The following is a 21,873-nucleotide window of genomic DNA, read 5'->3' as shown; positions in this document are numbered from 1 at the left end:
TGTAAAAAATCTAAAACAAATTGCCAGCAAAAAAGAGAGAGAGAGAAAGCCACATTCGATTGATCAAGCTGGAATGTACAGTGTGTATATATATTGCAACAGTGAGATGGAGAGAGAGAAAGACGAGTATTTTTATTTATAGGGTGTGACCTGACTGACCCCTCCTTTGATGCAGAGAGGTAAAATAAGTGAATAATGAAGCGAAAAAGGAATAATGGAGGAGCAGAGGTCAAAAGTGAGGGGGAGGGGGGGAAAAAAAAAAGAATAGTAAGTATGTATGTAATGTAATGTAATGTATGTATGTATATGTATATAAATGAGTGAGAAAATGGGCGAGCTAATTAATTAATTAATTAATTCAATGGCCATTCATGGAGGTGGAGGAGGAGGAGGTAGTAGTAGTAGTAGTAGTAGTGGGCGAATCTTCTGATGAAGGTTTTTTATTGTTATTGTTATGGGTTCCTGTGGAGGCAGGAGGGGGATCGGTGCCTCCTCCTCCTCCGAAGCCGGGGCCGAAAGGGAGGTGAATCGGAGGCAGGAAGCCGGGTATGCCGGGAATCGTGATTCCCCCCCGCGCCGGGGGCTCAGAGCTCGGTGGCCGGACAAATGGCGGCGGAGGGCGGCTCTGGACAGGCGGAGGAAGTACAACAGGTGGAGGTGGAGATGGAGGTGGAGATGGAGGAAGGACCACAGGTGGAGGTGGAGATGGAGGAAGGACCACTGGTGGAGGTGGAGATGGAGGAAGGACCACTGGTGGAGGTGGAGATGGAGGAAGGGCCACTGGTGGAGGTGGAGATGGAGATATAAGACGAGGTGGAGGTGGAGGTAGAGTCTTTGCCACAGGTGGCGATGGCGGAGGTGGAGGTGGAGGAAGAATCACAGGTGAAGATGGCGGTGGTGTCCGGACAGGTGCAGTAGTAGTAGTAGCAGGTGGAGGAGGTAATAGTGGAGTTGGAGGTGGAGGTGGAGGTAGCGATGGCGATGGCGAGCTTCCTCCTCCTTGGCTGACACTGTTCACTACTGTGCACTCTTTCCTCACCTCCCCCTCCCCCTTCCCCTTCACCCCCACCGATGTCATCTTCACCATAGCCGCCTTGAAACTGTTAAAGAACTGATCCTGCGATGAAGCTAAGGAGACCACCAGATCTCGTGTAGATGGATCCTGGAACAGCGTCTGATCCGAGAACAGGAGCCCTTTCCCTTGCTGCAGGTCTTTGTAGTAGTTGTTGTCGAATCCGAAGGGTGTGGCTATGTCGAAAGCTGCAAGGTTTCCATCCCCTCCTGTAGCTGGGCACTTCTGCTGCAGCTGCTGAGCAAACGAAGGATCAATGGACGGATCGAGCTTCGTAGTGCTGTTGAAATTGTAGAGCCTGTTCTTGAACTGATCGCAGTGAGAGAATCCGATGGAATGAGCACCTGCATTCAATCAAGAAACGAACCCTGAGCAATCCTTTTGTCGATTCTTTCCATGGTGACTAACTATATGTAAGGAATTTGCCAGAAACCTAACGAACAGCTTTAACCCTAACGAATCCTTTTCTCGATTCTTTCCATGGTGACAAATTATATATACATATGGAATTTGCCAGAATAATCGAACAGCTTTAACCCTAAGCAATCCTTTTCTCGATTCTTTTGATGGTGACAAATTATATATATATATATATATAAGGAATTTGCCAGAATAATCGAACAGCATTAACCCTAAGCAATCCTTTTCTCGATTCTTTTGATGGTGACAATATATATATATATAAGGAATTTGCCAGAATAATCGAACAGCTTTCTTCTCCGACAGACAAAAACAAACAAATCGTTATGCTTAATCGTGGCAAATAAATGTACAGCTGCATTGCCTGCTCAGCAGTAATCACTCACTTTCGTCTGTTCTAACATCATACCTGACAGAACCACCATATCTTGCAAGGTTAGGCCGACTGAAGCAAAGTTATCAGACAGCTGCTTCACGTTGAAATTAGCTCCAGGGAGGCGGCCGATAACAGAAGAAGCTTTGGAGACTCTTCCATCGAGCCTTCCTAGGGGAACATCCCAGGTAGGTCCACCAAGCTGTGTGACAACATATTCACAAGCGCCATAGCTCAAAAATCAGAGAAGGAGAAGGAGAAGGAGAACAGAGAGTGAAACAGAAGAGAAACATGATTAATTCTTCGAAAGATCTTACGAAGACGACGGCGTCTCTGGACATTAGGGCAAGGATGTCTGCACAGGAGACAACACCTGGGCAGATGGCTTCCACAGCTTTCTTCCCTTCGATCACAGCACCGAACGCATTCTGAGGAAGGTTCTGATTATCTGGTGCATCTCTCTCGGCTGTATTGTCTGTGGTAGTGCTTAACAGAATAGATCCATCGCAACCCTAAACCCAAAGCGAAATCACACACAACAATGAAGAACAACCAAAAAAACGATATACAAATCTGAAATCCATACAAAAGGAGCTCTGAAGTCGCCATACAAAATCAAAAGGAAAAGGGGGGGCGGAAAAAAAAAAAAACAATGAAAGAAAGCTGCAGTGCTTGTGTGGAGAATGGAGACAAGAAAGAAAGAAAGAAAATTTCATCTGGATTCTCAAGAAGCACGAGGAAACAGTGGAGTTAACAAGAAACATGTATTCTGCTGCTGGCGTCTGTGATCTAGAAGAAGAAAATGGCTCTCAGAAAAAACTGTGAGAAGGCTACATTTTGGTGGGAATCAGAGGCGAAGGAGAAATGGTAGAGATTGAGAGAGGAGGAGGAGGAGGAAGTAAACCTGGACGAAGCAGTCATGGAGAATGAGGCGGAGAGTGGAGGGAGGGATGACATTGTCTTGCTTGGAGAGGGAGTTGAAGGTGTTGGTGATGGTGGAGACAGCATTAGGGCAGGAGGAGGCGTAGAAGGAAGGACTGAGCTGCTGCTGCTGGCCATGGACGATCATGGGGATGGAGGTGATCAGCAGCAGAGCAGCACAGAAGCAGGAATGGATGATGAAGCGCATTGCAAGGAACCCAAGGAAGGAAGGAAGGAAGGAAGATTACCTATCTATATCTATGATCTATATATCTATATCTATGATCTATATATCTATATCTATCTATCTATCTATCTATATAAGAGAGAGAGAGAGAGAGAGAGAGATGGGTACTGCTTTCTGCTGCTGCTAATTACGGAAAATGGAGGTAGAGAGAAGAGAGGCAGCCAGGAAGAGAAAGCTTCTTCTTAATTCTAATTAATTAATTAAGAGAAGAAGTCTATAGAGCAGGAGGAGGAGCAGGCGCAGGAGCAGGAGCAGGGAAGGAAGTGAAGTGAAGAAGAAGAATAAGAAGAAGGCCACCCCTTCCTCGGCTCCAACTTTATGATATTATTTATGTACATATATACATAGCCTATAGGTAATATATGTATGTATATATGTATTGTATGTATTGTATGTGTGTAATAAATTTGTTATGTTTGGGGCGGGGGATGTTCCTGTGTTTCTTTTCTTTTTGTTTTGGTTTGTCTCTCTCTCTCTCTCTCTCTCTCTCGCTCTCACAAACTGACAGACAGAGAGAGAAAGAAAGAAAGATAGATAGATAGATATATTAACGTCTTCTAAGGCCAAATTTGGCCCATGAGAGAGAGTGTGTGTGTGTGTTTCCCCACTTATTCCATCCATTCATTTCATCTCTACTAATAATCTTATCTAATTTAAATCTAATCTAATGCCCTATTCTCTCTCTCTCTCTCTCTCTCTCTCTCTCTCTGAGCACAGCATTAATTGCAAAAAGTGTTTTTTCTCTTTTTTGGGTTGGAAGGTGTGGGGGGTGGCGCGCGCGCTTGGCTTCTTCTCTCCTTCTTCTTCCCAAACCTCTCTCTCTCTCTCTCTCTCTCTCTCTCTCTCCTAGTACACATATTTACGCATATTTTTACATAACATTACATAATTGGACATTTATTTATACACACACACACACATATAATTGGCTCACTCAATTTGTTTCCTTACTACATTTACAGCTCCCGTCTCTCTCTCTCCAATTGTCTCATGGGCCAAATTTTGGCCTTAGAAGACGTTAATCTCTCTCTCTCTCTCTCTCTCTATTTGGCCTTAGAAGACGTTAATCTCTCTCTCTCTCTCTCTCTCTCTCTCTCTCTCTCTCTCTCTCATTTTGGCCTTACTACTTAGAAGACGTTAATATTTATATCTCTCATTTTGGCCTTACTACTTAGGAGACCTCTCTCATTTTGGCCTTCCTACTTAGAAGACGTTAATATTTCTTTCTCACACACACTCTCTCTCTCTCTCTGTCTTTGTTTTGGGGTTTTTTGTTGTTTTCTTTGGGGTTGGGGGGGACGGGGGTGCAACATGAACAAATGACAAAAAACCAAACCAAACAATTGAACCACCAACCCTTCCCACCCCCAAATACAATCAATCATGCATGCATGCACACATTCACACACCGGCTCACTTGCTCACTCCCTCAAACATGGCTCTCCGAATTGTGTGTATTTACATGCAATCATTCTACACTTGCTCACTCCCTCAAACATGGCTCTCCGAATTGTGTGTATTTACACGCAATCATTCTACACTGCATATATTTCTAGATTATTCAGGGCATAAATACCTCGACATGCCTACCCTTAAATCCACCCTATGATGATATAATACCCCCATTGTTGCCTTTTCTAAACTACTCCCCCTAATCAATCATTCAATGGAGACTTCCTAAGTTGGCAAGTATTCAAAATGAAGTAGGTGAACATTTACATTGCGGAAAACTACTACCATTGCTCTTTTATTGTGATGGCAAATTAACGAACCTATTGCATAGAATATAGTAACATAAATGCACTATATCTCTCTAAAATAGTGAATATTGGGGGTGATTTGAATCTTCATAGAGTTGACTGAACTGGTGAATATTGGCACCTATTTGAATCTTGATAAGAGTTGACTTAGCTTGAGTCACTATGTAATATTCTTGGGTCCTAAAATACCAATAATAGCGTATGTGATCATGAGCATTCAATTCGAGTGTGTCTCTTGCTCTAGTTCAGAACTTGGCAACGATAACGTGTGTGCGTGCATGTATGCTTACAATGATTCTTATTAGTATTCTTATTTCCTTTTATATGACACTTATGAAACAAAACATTACATCCCACAAACCAACAATATCATATATCATAACTCATTAATGCTTGACGCTTTTAAGTTTACAACATTGTTTTAGTGGAATTCCTAAAACCTTTTATATAATTTGTTATACGAATTTAGACAACATGGACAATCAAATTATGGAGCTGGACATTTTGATTTATTTCCATAACACGATCAATACTATGAACAAATGTCCTTTAAAGGGACTCCCGATCACCTATGAAAGGCAATCCTAACAAGTTTGAAACACTAGCACAAGTGACTTACAAAGGCTAGAAAAAGAAGGTGGAAAAAGAGTTTCAAATGGGATGCGATGATTTTAAAACAATTCAAATTTACCTTTTCTATGCCAATGCTAGCAAAATTTGAACCGCATATAAAAGCAACCTACAAAGGTGAGGAAATGAAGGCCCAAATTGAATGGTATGGATGTAAAAACAAATGGAATCTAGCTTTCTAAGACAATGCTAACAAAATTCGAAATCGAAACACTGACACAAACAAATAACAAAATGCTGAAAAGCCAAAAGATTCGATTAAGAGGCTACGGCCATAAAATAATTGAATATAATGAATGATGGGCATGGTTGGGCTCGGAATGCTTTAGTTGTTAGAATGACTCGTGGCGAAAATAGTGAGATCGAACTTGATAGTCATGGGCCATGGCCGGATGGGATCGGAGGCATGTCATGCTTCTTTGAATTGTGAAGGTTTTTGAGCTTAAATCTCAATCAGTCTAGGGATGGAATGTGGGCATGGGCAATCTGTAGTTAGGCATGGCATGGCATGACCACATATGTGGCATGGTTTTTGGTACTCTGCTGGGTTTTGTTGGTTTCCAACCCTTTTTCTGATATCTTTCTCCAAGGTTTTTATGATGTCGTGATTCCACCCATTACTCTTCTGCCTGTCCTGTTCCTATTCCTTACCCTATTTCTTTCTTTTGTTCGTGATCATGCCTTTGCAGATTGATTGCAAGGAAAACACACGAGGGGACTCAGTCAGTAGTGCCTTCCACACAACCACCCTCGCAATTCTTGGTAAGATCATTGAAGTATTTATTTCATCATTTATTGTTTCCTTCCTTTTCCCTTCTTTGGCTTTTTCTTCTTTGGAAAAAGCTTCTTTAATTCTTCTTTCGTTCAACAATATGCTGCAGGATTGTCGTGAATGTTCAATCTAAGTAGTTCTTATTTATTTCTTGATGTCATATTGGGATTTTGTCATGAATGGAAAGAAAACAGAATGCAGTTCATTTAGCTTGTCTGATATCTTAGGAAGTAAGGACATATCCAACAAGAAATTACAGCCGAAAGTCTCGAGTCTCTGTCTACAATAACAATGAACAAAGTGAAGTTAGAAAATGTGAAAATTTACCTACCTGTTAATGATATATAGATTTTATTAACGTTCTTGGAGGTTGAATATGACCTGCAGGACAAATTAATGAAAAACTAAGCTTGTTTCTGATTTCACCTTTTGGATTTTCCATGAGTTTGGTTATGTGGGATCACGTACACGAGCAAAGAGCACCCACCCCTAATGTCATTGATGATGTTTTTTGCATCATTAGGAGTTCCTTAAATCTGCATAAGTTCCTAATATGCAAGGTTCTTCTGTTTCTGGTACATTGAGGCATTCATGTCTGGATATGAGGTTGAGCATTGACCTGTTACCTCCGTAAGTGACTTAAACTTCGATCTATATTGGGCCATTCTGCATTTGGTGGGCTTCTAATGTGGCTGAATAAAACATGGGCTCACAGACTCATGTTCTCCTGTCCTTTCTTTTCCTAAACCCCTTCTTAGGAAGGAAACATATATCAAGAACACATGTATACTCTGGTCCCATAGGTCAAATTTGGCCTATTTATGGACGATAAAAATTCTAATTCTAATTCTAATTCTATATATTCTTTAATATGCCATCTTCCAAACCTTTCCTGGGTATCTTGGACCCAGCTATATGGAGAAGAAAATTTCTTTTAATGTTTCCTTCTAGTAATGCTCCATCCTTGGGGAGGTGAGTTCAGGGCATTATGCTTACTTTCAAGACATACTTATAAACTCTTTGAAAAACTGTATTTTTATTCCAGTTTCTATAATCATTATGATGAGGCTTGTGCTCATAAACCCTTAAATGAAGGATAAGACATTTCTTTGTCTGTTCTATATTTCATTCCATGAACTTGCTAAAATTCTGAGTCACCAAACCTCAGTAACATAAAGAAGAGATTGCACCATGCGTGCATCAAATACTATTTCTCTAATCTCCCATCTTTGGCTTGTGCTCAAGTGGCACATGTTTGCAAATTTGTGGTAATAGGTGTGCCTAATAGAAGCCAACACCCGTTCCAAGTATGTTAATTAGGTATGCCAACCATGATGCAAAGCTGAAATTGTAGCCCAACTCAACTTCCTCCTCTTCATAGTACACTAATTTTGAGATTTGAAACTGCTATCCACTGTGATTTGGTCTTATCCACATTGACTGCTAGGCCCCACTACGTTCACCAAAGTATTGACATCTAAAAGGTTTTGTATTGTGAGGTGAGAATATACCAAAAGTACATGATGGCCTAGATAAATCAGAAGCAATACAATGAAACTTCCAATGAATGGATTTTCCCCATATTCTCCTAAGCTTTCTTGGATGAACTTTCTATTGTTCTATACATAGACAAAATAGATCAGGTGATAGAGTTTCCCATGGTGCTGATGAACTTTCTAGGAAAACCTTCGTTTTTTTCTTCTACTTGCATCTTACTTGCTGGTATAAGCAAACCACTGTTACTTTCCTATGTGTCAGTACTTGAGTTTTCCCAATCTTTCCCTTAACTTTTCCCTTCGTATTGTATTGCATGCCTAAGGAAATTCTAGAAAACAACAGTACAACGTTTGTCCTTTTTAATAAACTTTCCTCCATTACTACCCGTAGACAAACAAGATAAATCAATAATGTTGTGTTTTGGTCAGGAACATTGCTTGTTAAACAGCTCTCTTGCTTTGTTTTTCAGCATAAGCATTATGTTGATGTTCAGCAACACTGCCTTGAAGTGTTGACATGCAAGCTTCCACCGTAATCATGTGATAATTAGTGAGTTGATTTCTATTCCCTCCTTTTGTATAGTTTCTTGATCCAATTCTCTTACTAATCTTGAGGAGTACCTTGTGCTATCCTACCCTCTTTTGGGGGAGAAGGGGTGGTTGTTCATCCAATTGCTTTTAAGAAATAAAATAAAATGTTATGCAATCAAACACAAAAAGGCCAAACTGACCTCTGAGAATAAAGTTAGATAGATTATTAGTGTTGGTTAGGTCACTTGTACCAGTTCCTTATAATCTTAGCTGATGTGCGTATACAGATATAGATAGAGAGATAGAGAGAGATGCCGCTTGAATAGTTTCCCTAAATACCAGCATTTCACTGTACAAACGGAAGACATATAATGACAATCTCTCATAATTTTTAATTTTTTTTTGCAATAATGGTTATGCATGCAGGAAACTAACCATTGACTGAGATTCCTTAGAAATTTCATGTAGTTGAGTTATTTTTCTCGAACAAGAGACATTTTCTCACGCTAAAAATGTTGGATGCCTCCAATTTACGGAAACGGTTAGCTACAGACCTATCATCCACTTTTCCACTCAACTCTTGAATTTTCTTCTGCAATCTAAAGGTTTTGTTGGTGGGTTCTCTACTTCATGAGAATTATTTTCCAAGTTGGACTCCTGGAGCAATGATCCCGCTCATGGTGGTTGTGGTTTAGGATGGCAAAAGTCCCTCAAGCATCGTTTTTGGTCATGATACATGGACACTCAAAATTTAGATTAATTGATATGCCCATAGCTTAAGAGTGGCAAGAGTCCCTTGAACATTGTTTTTTAGTCATGATGCATTGCTCATGGGGCAGTTGATATATGATTCCTCTCTGACCTTCAGTAGGAATGTTTTCCATGATGCTGGGAACAAATATTTGAATATTGAAGATCAATACGATAATTAATGTTGTAGCCAAGGTTGGACAATAATACATTGAAAAAGGAATGATGTTGTCTTGACATGTATTTTAAGGGGTGTTTATGATTGATTTTGTAGGCATTCTTTATGATTTACAATAGGATTATATGCGTGAATAATCTACCTTTCTTATATAGACATATATGCTCTTGAGGGAACTCTGCTGTTTCTAATTGCTATTTATTATTTGCGATTCATCGTTGCTTTGGAATTTCCAAGAATATTTAAGATGTCATGAAACTTGATCTTATATATATATTGTTACACAATTGTTTGCAGTTGAACATCTATATTCTTTTTTCTTGACAATTATCCTTTTGGACAGATCATTGTCAGACTGGAAATGCTTGAGAAAAAGAAGAAGCTATTGCAGAAGAAAACAGCACTGGAGGTACGAGAATGAAGCAATGCACATAGAGTACGAAACAAGAAGGTTTACAAGCTATTTAAATTTCTGTAGATTTTCAATGGCTTAAAAGGATAATTTGTATGCTTCATTTGCGGCTGCTGTTCTGTGACTGAAGAGGAAAAAACATTACGAGATTCAGGTTGAGCAGCATAGCAACGTTCAGTTCCAAATACATGTTTAGGTTCTTCATGGAGTTTGTTTCATTAGATACACCTTTTTTGAGCATATAGATGATTTCAGTTAGCTGGTAGCAATTAGCAGGGATGATTTCAGTTTAATGTGACTAAATGATTGAAAATTACGATGTGGCTTTGATCCTTGCACAAATTAAATAATAGCTTAGATCCCTTTTCTTAGTAATATTATTACATGCTTAGATTATCTTGTTGAAAGGAGCAAAAGCAACTACAGGATCTGTTGACTCTCTAAGAACAGGAGGATCAACAATGAAATTTGATGATGTGTCAAGACAATGGGTAAGATAAATGAGCGCACAGAGGTCATGAAGCAAATCCAGGAGGCATCAGATACACCCATCGGAGCATATGCTGATTTTGATGAGCCCCACTTCCCAAAGAAACAAAAAAGAAATAAACATAAAAAAAGAAGAAGATTTTGTTGAGGTCCTAAAGTACAATGTGGAATTCTGGAAGGCGTTGCCTTCATATATTCCCATTAGATTTTATCATTCAGGATCAAATGTATTGTGCACAGGCAACGCGTCGTCTAACCTCAAGGTTATGGGTTCTAGTCTAAAGTGACAGGTCTAATCGATACATTCGTTTTTTAACGAATTCATGTTTTTAGTTTATGGTCTTCTCTCTTTTCTCCTTAACAAGAGGCTGTTACAATTTCCCTTTCTAGAACCCAAAGCAATGCTAGCAAAAGAGATCATCCCTTGAAGATCAACTGGACTTAAGGTGAATAATCATGTGTTGCATCTACTATCAGGATGAGGTAGAAGCTAAATTGGAAGAATTCAAATGTGCAGAACTTGAACAACAGCTGCTTGAGTCAGTCATAAAGCCTCATCCCACTCAAATACCAAGTCCCTGGTACGGAATCATCTCCACCCGAAAGAAATTCTGCTGCAGCAGGAGAAGAGCTTGCAGATTTGCAAGTGGAAGTGGCTTTGTAAAATATAAGATCTGGTCTCTTTCAACACATTAATAGAGCCAAATAAGGAAATATGATGTTACTTGATAAAAAATTTGTTCAGCTTTTAGCTCACAAATGTAATTGCTATTTAAATTTTCGGAAATTTCCTAAATATTGTTGATATACATCTAAACTTCACTTGTTGTAGCAAGGTTTACTGGGATTGTTCCTATGATGTTAGCATTGCTACCTTGCCAAAGGCGTCATGGACTTGTTCTTTCTCATCAAGTTGGTTCTTGGAGAGTAATTAACAAAGTCAGATTTTAAAACAAAAACTATGACAAACTCAATCCATGGTTTAAATGAAAATTGCAATAAAAGGCACCTGCAAAATAAATATTTGGGTACAATGCACAATGGTATAGTAATATGACCCCTTAGAGCTAAGAAATAAGTATAAGGGCCTTTACAAATGTACATAGGTGACGTAGATGCATCATGGGTGAGAAAATACGGATGAATGGTGTGTATGTCATTCAACTTGGGTATGCAGGAACCAACGAATCATGGCACATACATCTTTGTTTTGTTGATTGTGAACCAACATGGCTATGCAGTATCTTCTGTGCACTGTTTTCCAACATAGTTCAAAGCTCTATGTAGATCACCATCCGAGCATCACTGGGAACCAAACTCATCAATTGTATCCCTTCACCTTTTATCTATGTAGATCACCATCCGAGCATCACTGGGAACCAAACTCATCAATTGTATCCCTTTATTAAGAGTTTTCTGTTCTCTTAGATTTGATTGAAAAGCTCTTCACCAAGTTTTTGTCCAATGTGCATATAACCTTTGTAACTTCTACACGTGAACCTATAATAGCCATAGATACATCAACAAAGTACCTCATTTTTGTCTTTTATGCAACAATAAGGACCAAGAATTAGGTACTATATGTCAGAATAAGTCTTTCTCGATGTGTTAAAGAAAAATCCATGTTTAAATAAAGAATCTTACATCTGAGAATCCCCATTTTACAGCACCTTCCAATCACATAATGAATGTAAAGAATATGCAACTTTTTACAATGGTTAGATGGGTAGCATATAATACAAGTTTTGATCTATAACAGATATACAGGGTCTGCTTGACACGAGAACATTTCATGACTGATTCCTCTCTTTCAACTTGCTGTCGTTCTCAATAGAATCAAAGGTGGTCTTTGAAGTGAGGAGAAACTGTTCCCACAAAGCTCTGCTTTCTTCTGTCTCAACATGAGATGTATCATCCTTCCAATGAGAAAAGGGTAACTCCTCCCAAATTGCAGGTGGATGGTGTCTGCGAGCAAACAAACAATTACTACTTTTTAGTATTTATGTATATTACTCATATGAGGTGAAAACCCACAAAAGAATCGTAATATACAAAATGCAGGATGCACAATATGGTGCTTAGAAGCACTCAATGATGTTTTGGACATTTAATTAGTGCAAGGTCAAGTTGCATTAGACAATCATTACATATATGATCTACGATTTAAGTAACTGTTTGAGACAAATAATTCATTCAGTCTAGTTCATGAACTACATGTTTATATGATATCCTGATAGTCCATGAACCCAAAACATCACCCAATCGAGAAATTGTCTGCATTGCGAAACAGCTCAAAACATAAAGCAAAATAACAGAAGGTTGTAATCTAGAAGAGATTCGTACTTAGGAGAATGAGAACGAATACAATAATCAATGAGGATGAGAAACAACCTCAGTCTAGCATTGAGGCTAGGCAAATTGCAGTGTTTGCCATTTTCATCATATGCACATCCTTTCCCTACTCCATAGCCAAAGCCGATCCCAATTCCAAATCCAGCTCCAAAGCCTAATCCAAATTGCAATCCTGGAAGCCCAAATCCAAAACCTGCACCTGCAATCCAGCATAAACAAGCTAAGTGAGAAAAACCTGTTTTTGTTTTCATCCAATCGCAAGAAGAGATAACCTTAAAGCTACACACATAAATCTATAGGATAATAACGCCTTTTTAGACCCCCCCTCAGGAAATCTTAAGCATGCATTATAGGGTATTTATCTTAAAATCTGATTTCCCTGAAATCCAAAACATATCACGAATGGCATTACCCACCAGGAATTACAACAAGTAATCCAGATTGTGTCCTTTCGAAGAAAATGCAAAAAAAATAATTTAAGCTCACAAAACAATTCAACTTATCTTCTTAGAGTGTAATCTCCCTATATTCCCCCACCACAAATCTTAACGTGTATAGTATAAATTGCATCTACCATCCAATTTTCTATATCATCGAAACAATCCTAGATCTATGCATTTAAATCAAATCATTCTTCTCTTTTTCTGGAGGATTTAGAGAAAATATTGAAATCCATGAGACTTTCCTTACATAGAATCCATGTGATTATCTGTATATATAATCCACGGTATGATTCCTTAAGCATCCATAAGCCTATTATTAATAGAATCCATGTGTATAGCTTATGCACAATCAGTATACACAACCCGGATGCCTATCCTTCTATACAATCCATTAACCTATCCTTACGCACAATTCATTTGCCTGTCCTTGTATACTGCCCGTCAACTACGCATCCAAAATCAAATACCTCTTCCAGGAGAATATTAAATTTTTTAAGGAATTAGGAACAAACATAAGCTAACCTCCAATAAGTCCAAATCCGAAACCAAATCCGAATCCCACACCGACTCCGAACCCAGGCCCAAGCCTGCCCAAATCAGCAGAATACATACATGGAAGCTTCCATAGAATCCAGAGGGCACTTGAGAGAGGGATGCTTATTTTATGGTTTCTTTGTTTTTGAACATCTGCAACAGGAATCTCAAGCTTATCGACTATATCAGGAAGGGAAGAATCTGCATCAGGAGGAAGTGGGTCGCCCATGGATTTGAAGGGCATCTTCTCTAGAGACATGATGATGATGTATTGGAGTTCTCCAGGGACCAAAAAGGGTCTCTAAAACAAAGGTGTGATGGATGTTAGAGAGATTTCATTCAATAATCTAAAGAGTTGCAATCGTAGAGGGTGTGTGTGATAGATATTACAGAGATTTAATTCAATAATCTAGAGAGCTTAGAGGGTCAATGTGTGTGTGTGTGTGTGTGATAAGTTTCATGGGTCCTACTGACTTTATATAAACTATTAATTGATGTAACTATGTAATTAATTTCCCTTTTTCTTGTCACATTTACTTAATGTCCATATATGTACAATCATAAGTGATATGTTTCCTCAACAACTACACAAGGATGGACCTATATACCATACTTTATACGTTTCCATAACTACTACACTATGATAGACCTATATAACATATTTTATGCATTTTGGTGTACGATGGTGTTAAATATATGTGTATATATTTTCCCATGGATTCGATTAGCACAATAACTTTGATGAACCTAACAGGAAATGAAATTTGTCTCCATATTTTAAGTCCATAAATCTTGGAACAAAAATATAGTAAAACTGATTTTCATGTAAAAAAGAAGCTTTTTTAGAAAACCAATGGATGAGGTATATATTAGTATTATATATTATGTGTTCATCTTCTCTAGTAAGGGTAGGCCCAAGATACAGGGGTTCTTTTTAATGATGACAATGCATATTCTTACCAAGCCTATGGATATTCCCTGTATTTTTAATGGAATAGCCAATGGCTTATTTTCACACAACGTCTTATGTAATAATACAAAGTCTTGAAGTCAAGCTAACTTCACCTTGTACTTAGAAAGCTATTTAAGACCAGTTATGATGCAATCGTTTTCGATCAAACCAAAACTCTATAAAAATATTGGAATAGATCGGGTTAATGTAGAATGGTGAGAACCTACAAGAGACACGTATGATTATGGTTGGGAGTAGAAAAATATAATAAAAAAATTTATCTGAGGCAAGACCTATTAGACCTAGTACAATAAATGTTTAGACTATGTATGAATGGACATACCCACAATTTTAAGAATGCCAATATTGAAGATGAAGATGTCTAAAAGAGTTCAGATGCAACGAAATTGACCAGCAATCATAAAAAGGCAAACACTGCATTATAAATGCACGTCCTTAGTTTCTTGAACAAAATACATCATCAGCTGGAAGCCATTGGCATAGCAACAGACTTCTATAGACTAGAAAATATGGTTAACCTAACCAAAGACAATGAGTAGTTAAGAGTGAAAAAGAGAAGTGAAGGATCAACTTCAAATTTGAGAATTTAAATTACTTGCAAGGATAACCAAACTAACAATGTGATGATATTTGCCCAAAAGAAGACTTGATGATCTAAAAATAATACATAATGCAATATCCAAGCCACAAACACATTGGCTAATAAAACTACAAATTGAGAACATTGCTAATCAAATTTTGTCTCGTTTGGGAATCTACAATCATTGGAATCTCATTCCCTAAATTTGGTTTGCATCATTTTCAAGGTGTCATCATGTAAATCATTTTGCCATATCACAATCATGGTCTCTCATTCACAGTATTGATATCTCAATATACATACAATTCATGGTACCCACAAGCTTACAATTAGGAATTTAAATATTTGGCACAACATGAAAACTCAAAACTTCGGTTAGTGGAGAATGCTCACTCAAAACTAGTCTAAAAAATTGATGGAAATCAACATACAAAGGACTCAATTAGTTCTATGTTACAATATCTCGATTGTTGCCAATGATCATTCTTCATAATGCTTTTTGTTGAATAGAAACATTACAATTTCATATCGTAATGTATAACAGCATCAGAAGGATAAAATTTGTAAACTATGTTGAAGGTTGATGTATGATTCTAATATTGTTTTTTATTAAAATCGAGCTTTCCTTTTCCGGCCTGTATATTTTGTATCCTGTGGTACATTGACAAAACCATGATTCCTCCTCTGTTCTTTCTTCTTCAATAACCATGACCGCCCTTTGATCTTATTCCCCACCTTCCGTTTCTTACTTGGCCTCTGTCTCTCCGTTATTCTTACCTGAAAATCAAACAAAGAAATTGATTCAGAGTAACACAAGAATATGACAATGTTAAAAGAATAAAATGAATCAGCTAGAAAAAATACATTGCACAGAAGCAGAAGTTATGAGAACATGTAGATCCAAATCATACATCAAACACTAAAAAGTGAAGCTAGACAATCATTAATCTAAATTATTTTCAACATTTCTCCAGTGGGAGGAAAAGGAACCCAGAATTAATGCAAAGAATGCAAGGCCTGTGTTAAACAATAGTTCACAGGTTCATGTAGCTACATCAGCTCAGACAAGGTAAACAGAAAAGTAAGACATCTAATGCCGAGCTCCAATATACATTGAAGGAACAACCCTAGTGCGTGTAGAACTGGTAAGTGTCTCTTGATGCTTGATGCTCTTGATGATGAAGCTCCTACATGTTCAAGATTTTCAATTTGCAGTTCACATTCTAGCTAGGAAATAACACAACATAAATCCTTTCGTAAAGCCATGAGCTAAATGTAAATAATAGGAGTCAGGTCACTTCATCCAGTTCCATAGATACCTAACAACTTATTCTGAGAGTTAAGATTCTAGCAGTTCCTAATGCCAACCTCATCAAATTGTCATCTGGTTCCTATTCAACTCTACCGTGACACTTTAAGCCAAGAATAACATTATTGCCAGATGATTTTGGTGCATTGCACACAAATATGGAGGACAACGTAGAATCTAACACAGCTCCCAACCATTTTGAGAAAAAGGCGCACCCACTGAACTGGTCAATTTTTTTAGCTTGCTGGTAGGAAACATTTATAAAGAAGAAAAAGGTCAACAGATAAATATAAAGGCTATAATTGAGTGGGTATTTTCTCATCATTTCCAATTATTTCATGCATGAAAAAGAAACTTGCCAGATAACTAAAGAAAATATTGCCAAAGACAAACAAATAAGATCATAGATTATTTCCAAACATAAGTAGTTCCAACGTCATAAATACAGAAGATAATAAATTAGTTTTGCTTCCCTATCACCTACTCTAGGAAACAACATGCAATTGCAAAGTTGAGGGGTGGAGGCACAAAGACAGGTACTTACAGTTTCTTCTTCATCCTCACTATCGATGTCACTTCCACTATCACCTTCCATTTCCCCTTTGGCTTTTGGAACAGATGTGCTAACACTGGCTGGGCCACATACCAAGCAAAGAAAATATTTTTTTGCTCGTGTGCTGCAAAAGTAGCACTTCATGAGCGTGATGAGTTTCCAAAAAAGTAAATGCAAAGTATATAATTCTATGACAGCAGCTTAGAACCTGTGAGGATAATCCACAACAAGACCCCCAGAAAAGCCACATCGCATAGCTGCGGTTGTGATCATCTCTAGTTGGGCTGTGTTTTGAGGATAAATTTGCAAGGCAGCCCGAGCACCCCTTGCCAAGGAACGATATAATGAGCTAAAGAAAGTTCTGCCAAAAATGAAATGGCCCTTGTCAGCCACAAGCGATAGGCTGACGTATTTTTCACAGCTCAAAAATATGAGAAAAGGGGTTATTGATTATACACAAATACTATTTGAGGGTTAAAAATGCATATGCTTCTCTGCATGAAACTAGATTTTTGTGAATCATATAGACATAAAAATAAGTTAATATTCAAAGAAAACAGGGGAAACCACTTCACAATGAGGTATTTCGGCAAGGCATTAAATAGGTTTTTCCTCGGGCATCCCAAGTATTTAAATATAGTCCTTTGCGAGAGAAAAAAAATGAGAAAATATGCCTCAAATCATTCATATGACATACTCACTTAAGTCTCAGCTTGGGATTGTTGCACGTTTTGTCAGCATTGCACAACCACTGGTTAATCAAAATATATTTATATATCAATACAAATAAAAAAGGCATCTTCTCTTAAAACAATGTCTCCAACATCATTTATCTTCACCCAAGTCTCCAGCAAAAGCTTCAAACAATATCATGCGTTAAAACAAGAATGCCCTGTTTGGGTAACAGTGGATTGTAAGCATGCTTTTTTATGGCCACTTTTACCAGAGTTGATGAGTCAAATAAGTAAAGTGTTGGTATCTCCACATACTAAATTTTTTGAGATTGATGTTCTGAACTATTGATGTCATGAAACTGTGGATACAAATTCACAGAGAAAACATGCGGGCTAACTTCTAGCTGCTGCACTCACAATTGTAAATCAGCAGCCTAAATATTTGCTGCTGCACACACTACCCCACTGCCTAGGAACAAGTGGCATAGAAGCAAGTAAAATTCTATACTAAGAAAAGACTGACTTCCCTTCTGTGTGCTAAAACTGTTATACAGCTACTGCATCTCAATAGGCAAAACTGTTATACAGGTCACGCCAATCTAGGTATGGTTATGACATAAAAATATATATTTACTTGTCACTCGTAACACTATGAAACAGCACGTATTCATGCATGTTGAACAACTATACTGACATTTCTAGGCAATGAAGTTCTCGGTTTGGCAAGGTCTTGAGGGAGAGATTTATCCTGAAGTTCAGTCAATGCATAAAAAAGGAAATATAAAGAACTAGTACTTGAAAGCCACCAGAAATACTCTTATTTAAGCCGATAATAAACAATTGAGTCATTTTAGCAATTTAATATTGTCAAATAAAGGGCAGAATGATTACCTGCAATGCTGAAATGCTGATGGCACCATCCAATGTACCGGATCGAATTCCCAAACCCTACTTGAATGAAATATTAAAACTAGTAGTTTTAACATAAACTATTGCAAATTGCAAAAGGATGATAATACTTACTTGACCAATGTCACTCAGAAGTAGATCCCCCTCTACCTCTCTCTCCAGAGCAACATCTACATCATAACAAGTAATTCCATTTTTGTTTAGTTGTTTCATGATCTATTTCATTAAACTACGAAAATGCCATTCATCATTTGATTGTGAAATAACAATTTTTTGCTTTGATATTGCCGGTGCACATTATACACAAACTATTGGAGAAACTCGCTACAATTATCTCCCATTATTTACTTATTCTGAATAATAAGGGACCCTATATTGTCACATTTATCAATGGATAAAACATTTTCTTATAAAAACATTCTGTGACATCAGCATGTTGATCCGAAAATCTCTTACCTAGCATTGCTTGAGAGATATCAAGACCGATCCAAACATGACCATTTTCAGACAATGTTTCCCCACTGAGTCCGGAACCACAACCTGAACAAGAAAGATAACGCAGATTTCTTCCAGATTAATGCTATCTATGAAGATTTCTTCCATCCAAAAACGCCTTTCACGCCAATTCTTTCACAAAATAGAGAATTTATTTTCATAAACGCTTGACTAACCTATGTCTAATAGAAGCCTGGAAACGCCGTCCTCTGGAAGGGCAAGAAGTTCTAATGCTCTCTCTGCAAGTTTCGCCTGAGCAGGATCCATCAATGGAAATACAGATATTTTTAGAACCAGAAAATAGACTAGGAGGAAGAAGAAGAGAAATTACGAGCAGTTCGAGGACCTGGATTTCAATTATACGGGAGGAGGTGGTGTATTTGCGAGCTTCCGACTCGTTGTAGAAGATCTCAGGGGGGGCTTGAAGCTCTGGTCGAGACGCCATGTCTGCTAAAACCCTAATAGCGAATGATTCGATGATAATTTAAGACGGAATAATAATATGATCCGCAAAAGCTAATTACCAAAAATACCCCTCCTCTTGTTTTTACAACATTACTTTGTACATTGCATTTCGTAGGGATACTTTGGCACTTTCGGAAATTACGCAAAGAGCCCCCCCCCCCCCCCCCCCCCATCCATGTCTTCGATCAGTAATGTTTTTTTACTCTCTTTATAGATGATTCTTATAGCCGATTATGACTAAAGATTATTAAAATCTTGCATCGTTTCGACATCCATACATCAAAAAATCATGCTCGTTTATATCGAATGTTACTCTCATGTTAAGTATGTATTGATTCATCATTTTATCCTTCATTTGCAGGACTAGTCAATAAGAGGTCATCATACCAAAAGATGTTCAATTGAGAAATTGAGGCAAGAGATGAAATGTCATCATGTGAGTCTCTTGAGTAAATGTGCATTATTGATTGTAATTTGTGGGGAGCTAGAATATCATATGCATGCATAGGCAAAGTGAGTGTTAAAATGATATTGTGATAGCTCCATTAAATGTTAGTTTTGTAAATGATGCATGATTTGAACGTACACTTTTTTTAATAGAATAATCATTTAGTAGCACGTGTGATCAACATGTCAATAATCATGCACGTTGTGTACTACTGAAAGACAACAAGATTCATCAAGTTCCGCCAATATAAGAGTGTGTTGTCCAAAGTCTAGTAAATGCTCATACTCAACATTACGGCTCTATGTGTTGTAGATTATTACCCTATAATGTAATCTCACAAATCAATTTTGGGATGATTTATGTGAGTATTTAATTATGCGAACATTGGATGTTAGGCTTCATTGTGTAATGAAGTTTGTGTTAATATAACCTCCTACAATCTACGTTAGCTTTTAGTCATTAAAACCTACTAGTTTGAGAACACAAGTGCATAGGTTAACAAACAAAAAGGTATTGTCGTGAAGTACAACCCTAACATGAGAGGGGGGGGGGGGGGGTGACAGAGTTATTCGAGACAATGAGAGAGAGAGAGAGAGAGAGAGAGAGAGAGAGAGATTTACAAGAAAAACTAACTTGATGGAATTATTGATCATCATACCAAACACATTGTTTGCATGAGATTTATTATTACAAGTAAGTACCCTCAAGTTTGTCACCGTGGTCACAGAGACATTCATTTTTCACCCATCCATTCATTAATTAGAGCAAGCGGTACTACATGGAGCCACACAACCACAAACAGGTCCGGCGCAAACACCTGCAGTGCAATTGGTGCACAATGAACAATCAGTTGCAGTGGTGCCACATGTGGCTGGGGATGTAGGGTGGCATGATTCACAATATTCATTGCATTTAGTTGAGTCGGTCCCTAGTTCATCGCATAGGCCTGTAACTATGGCCGGGCCACACACCGCGTCCGCTGCCTTCATTTCTAGTTGGATAACATACACCAATGACACCAACACCATCACCACCATCATTATTGCCCTCTCTTGTTTTGTTGTCATCTCTCTACCTCTCTCTCTCTATCTATATATTGTTTCTTGTATAATTTCAAGCGCTAAAATTCTTTCACTATACTTTCTTGGCCTCCCTTTGGTACTATTTATATACATGCAGTCATATAGCCCATTATTCTCCAATTCCATCATCTCTTATTAGTTATTTATGATTATATTTGTTGACTTTGATATCTAGATTCCTTGCCAATTTATAATCAAGGTTTGGTTAAAATCCCTTCCGTTTCATTGGTGTCTTCAGTTATAAGTGCATTTATACTCTTGTCATCTACAAGATGCATTCATTTATTAATGTAGGTAGTCCAAATGCCATCAATCAAAATACCTATTTATAGTAATTATTTGCACATCCTCTTCCAAATCAATTGACATTACCAATCTAGAAAATCGATATTTGGGGGGGTGTTTTTATAATATGAACCGAATTTTCAACTTATTGCTAGCAGATAACCATCCAGTGGGCATTATAATTATTTTTTTAGTTTTCCCAAATGATTCTCGTCTTGAGTGATTTCTTCCTTCCATCAATTTCTCACAATGTAATTAATTAGGACTTCCATAATTTATTAATCTACTTGGTCCTCTTCACCCAGGTATGCATACAAAATGTACATTCCCTAAACTATTTAAATAATTAATTGTAACCACTACACTTTTTATCTTTGTGTAAATTCTATTACAAATGTACCCTTATTATTGTTTCTCCCATGTACTTGACATCTAAACTAGTACAATACCTTGGAACTAACCTCCAATCCAATTAACTTCTGCTTTTTGAAATTCTAATACAAGTGCACTCTCATCAATGTAGTCCCCATGTACCCAACATCTAGACTAGTATAATATAATATGTTGGACGTAACTTCCACTCTAATTATATTTATATTTATATTTTTTGAATGATTGCCTTTTCTATAATTTACTTGCTTTTTTCATATATCATTTATCAATTATCATGAGTAAGTTACAGATTTTGGCATTTATTTCATTAGTATGTGGCTGCTGGCA

General features: G+C 37.7%; 3 protein-coding genes and 1 long non-coding RNA gene across 10 annotated transcripts; 1 reads left to right on the top strand and 3 right to left on the bottom strand.

Moving 5' to 3' along the window:
- Positions 1-38: 38 nt before the first annotated feature.
- LOC147852831 (peroxidase 64-like) lies at positions 39-3,009 on the bottom strand. Of its 3 annotated transcripts, none has more exons than XM_087332926.1 (5): positions 2,770-3,009; positions 2,183-2,377; positions 1,902-2,067; positions 802-1,416; positions 39-699 (listed from the first exon to the last, which is right to left on the bottom strand). In XM_087332926.1, exons 1-5 carry the CDS (start codon positions 2,992-2,994, stop codon positions 359-361), a joined length of 1,542 nt encoding a protein of 513 aa, XP_087189052.1. In that variant the 5' UTR covers positions 2,995-3,009; the 3' UTR covers positions 39-358. The 3 variants fall into 3 exon arrangements, with proteins under 3 accessions (XP_087189052.1, XP_087189054.1, XP_087189051.1); XM_087332928.1 differs by having other exon boundaries at positions 39-669; positions 814-1,416; XM_087332925.1 differs by having other exon boundaries at positions 39-1,416.
- Positions 3,010-5,631: 2,622 nt separating this feature from the next.
- LOC147852830 (uncharacterized) lies at positions 5,632-10,752 on the top strand. Of its 4 annotated transcripts, none has more exons than XR_015531261.1 (4): positions 5,632-6,013; positions 6,113-6,185; positions 8,162-8,241; positions 9,494-10,752. It is a non-coding gene; the product is annotated as an uncharacterized LOC147852830 (long non-coding RNA). The 4 variants fall into 4 exon arrangements; XR_015531262.1 differs by having other exon boundaries at positions 5,632-6,185; positions 9,494-9,601; positions 9,955-10,752; XR_015531259.1 differs by lacking the exon at positions 8,162-8,241.
- A 907-nt stretch (positions 10,753-11,659) lies between these two features.
- LOC147852829 (uncharacterized) lies at positions 11,660-13,670 on the bottom strand. Of its 2 annotated transcripts, XM_087333686.1 has the most exons (4): positions 13,369-13,670; positions 12,443-12,602; positions 12,266-12,325; positions 11,660-12,016 (listed from the first exon to the last, which is right to left on the bottom strand). In XM_087333686.1, exons 1-4 carry the CDS (start codon positions 13,637-13,639, stop codon positions 11,842-11,844), a joined length of 666 nt encoding a protein of 221 aa, XP_087189812.1. In that variant the 5' UTR covers positions 13,640-13,670; the 3' UTR covers positions 11,660-11,841. The 2 variants fall into 2 exon arrangements, with proteins under 2 accessions (XP_087189812.1, XP_087189813.1); XM_087333687.1 differs by lacking the exon at positions 12,266-12,325.
- A 1,681-nt stretch (positions 13,671-15,351) lies between these two features.
- RID2 (S-adenosyl-L-methionine-dependent methyltransferases superfamily protein) lies at positions 15,352-19,390 on the bottom strand. Its single transcript, XM_087333650.1, has 9 exons — positions 19,220-19,390; positions 19,050-19,125; positions 18,835-18,918; positions 18,493-18,548; positions 18,361-18,417; positions 17,497-17,546; positions 17,004-17,156; positions 16,787-16,919; positions 15,352-15,710 (listed from the first exon to the last, which is right to left on the bottom strand). The coding sequence occupies exons 1-9, from the start codon at positions 19,316-19,318 to the stop codon at positions 15,543-15,545; spliced, it is 876 nt and encodes a 291-aa protein (XP_087189776.1). The 5' UTR covers positions 19,319-19,390; the 3' UTR covers positions 15,352-15,542.
- Positions 19,391-21,873: the final 2,483 nt, after the last annotated feature.

The sequence above is a fragment of the Azolla caroliniana genome, unplaced genomic scaffold (genome assembly GCF_043228905.1).
Source record: "Azolla caroliniana isolate FFs.n. ecotype wild unplaced genomic scaffold, voAzoCaro1.0.p SCAF_17, whole genome shotgun sequence".
Classification (NCBI taxonomy): Eukaryota; Viridiplantae; Streptophyta; class Polypodiopsida; order Salviniales; family Salviniaceae; genus Azolla; species Azolla caroliniana.
The sequence above is the reverse complement of the archived record's forward strand: the minus strand, read 5'-3'. Positions and strand labels throughout refer to the sequence as shown.

What these genes read in the sequence shown, in the direction of transcription:
- RID2 (XM_087333650.1), bottom strand. Translation starts at nt 19,318, where the DNA reads ATGGCGTCTCGACCAGAGCTTCAAGCCCCCCCTGAGATCTTCTACAAC. An exon ending in CCCGTATAATTGAAATCCAG is followed by an intron (nt 19,126 to 19,219) that starts GTCCTCGAACTG and finishes GATCCTGCTCAG; the next exon opens with GCGAAACTTGCAGAGAGAGC. An exon ending in TATCTCTCAAGCAATGCTAG is followed by an intron (nt 18,549 to 18,834) that starts GTAAGAGATTTT and finishes GTTATGATGTAG; the next exon opens with ATGTTGCTCTGGAGAGAGAG.
- LOC147852831 (XM_087332925.1), bottom strand. Translation starts at nt 2,994, where the DNA reads ATGCGCTTCATCATCCATTCCTGCTTCTGTGCTGCTCTGCTGCTGATC. An exon ending in TCCATGACTGCTTCGTCCAG is followed by an intron (nt 2,378 to 2,769) that starts GTTTACTTCCTC and finishes CTTTGGGTTTAG; the next exon opens with GGTTGCGATGGATCTATTCT. An exon ending in CCAGAGACGCCGTCGTCTTC is followed by an intron (nt 2,068 to 2,182) that starts GTAAGATCTTTC and finishes GTTGTCACACAG; the next exon opens with CTTGGTGGACCTACCTGGGA.
- LOC147852829 (XM_087333686.1), bottom strand. Translation starts at nt 13,639, where the DNA reads ATGTCTCTAGAGAAGATGCCCTTCAAATCCATGGGCGACCCACTTCCT. An exon ending in AGCCTCAATGCTAGACTGAG is followed by an intron (nt 12,326 to 12,442) that starts GTTGTTTCTCAT and finishes TTCGCAATGCAG; the next exon opens with ACAATTTCTCGATTGGGTGA. An exon ending in TCAGGATATCATATAAACAT is followed by an intron (nt 12,017 to 12,265) that starts GTAGTTCATGAA and finishes GTTTGCTCGCAG; the next exon opens with ACACCATCCACCTGCAATTT.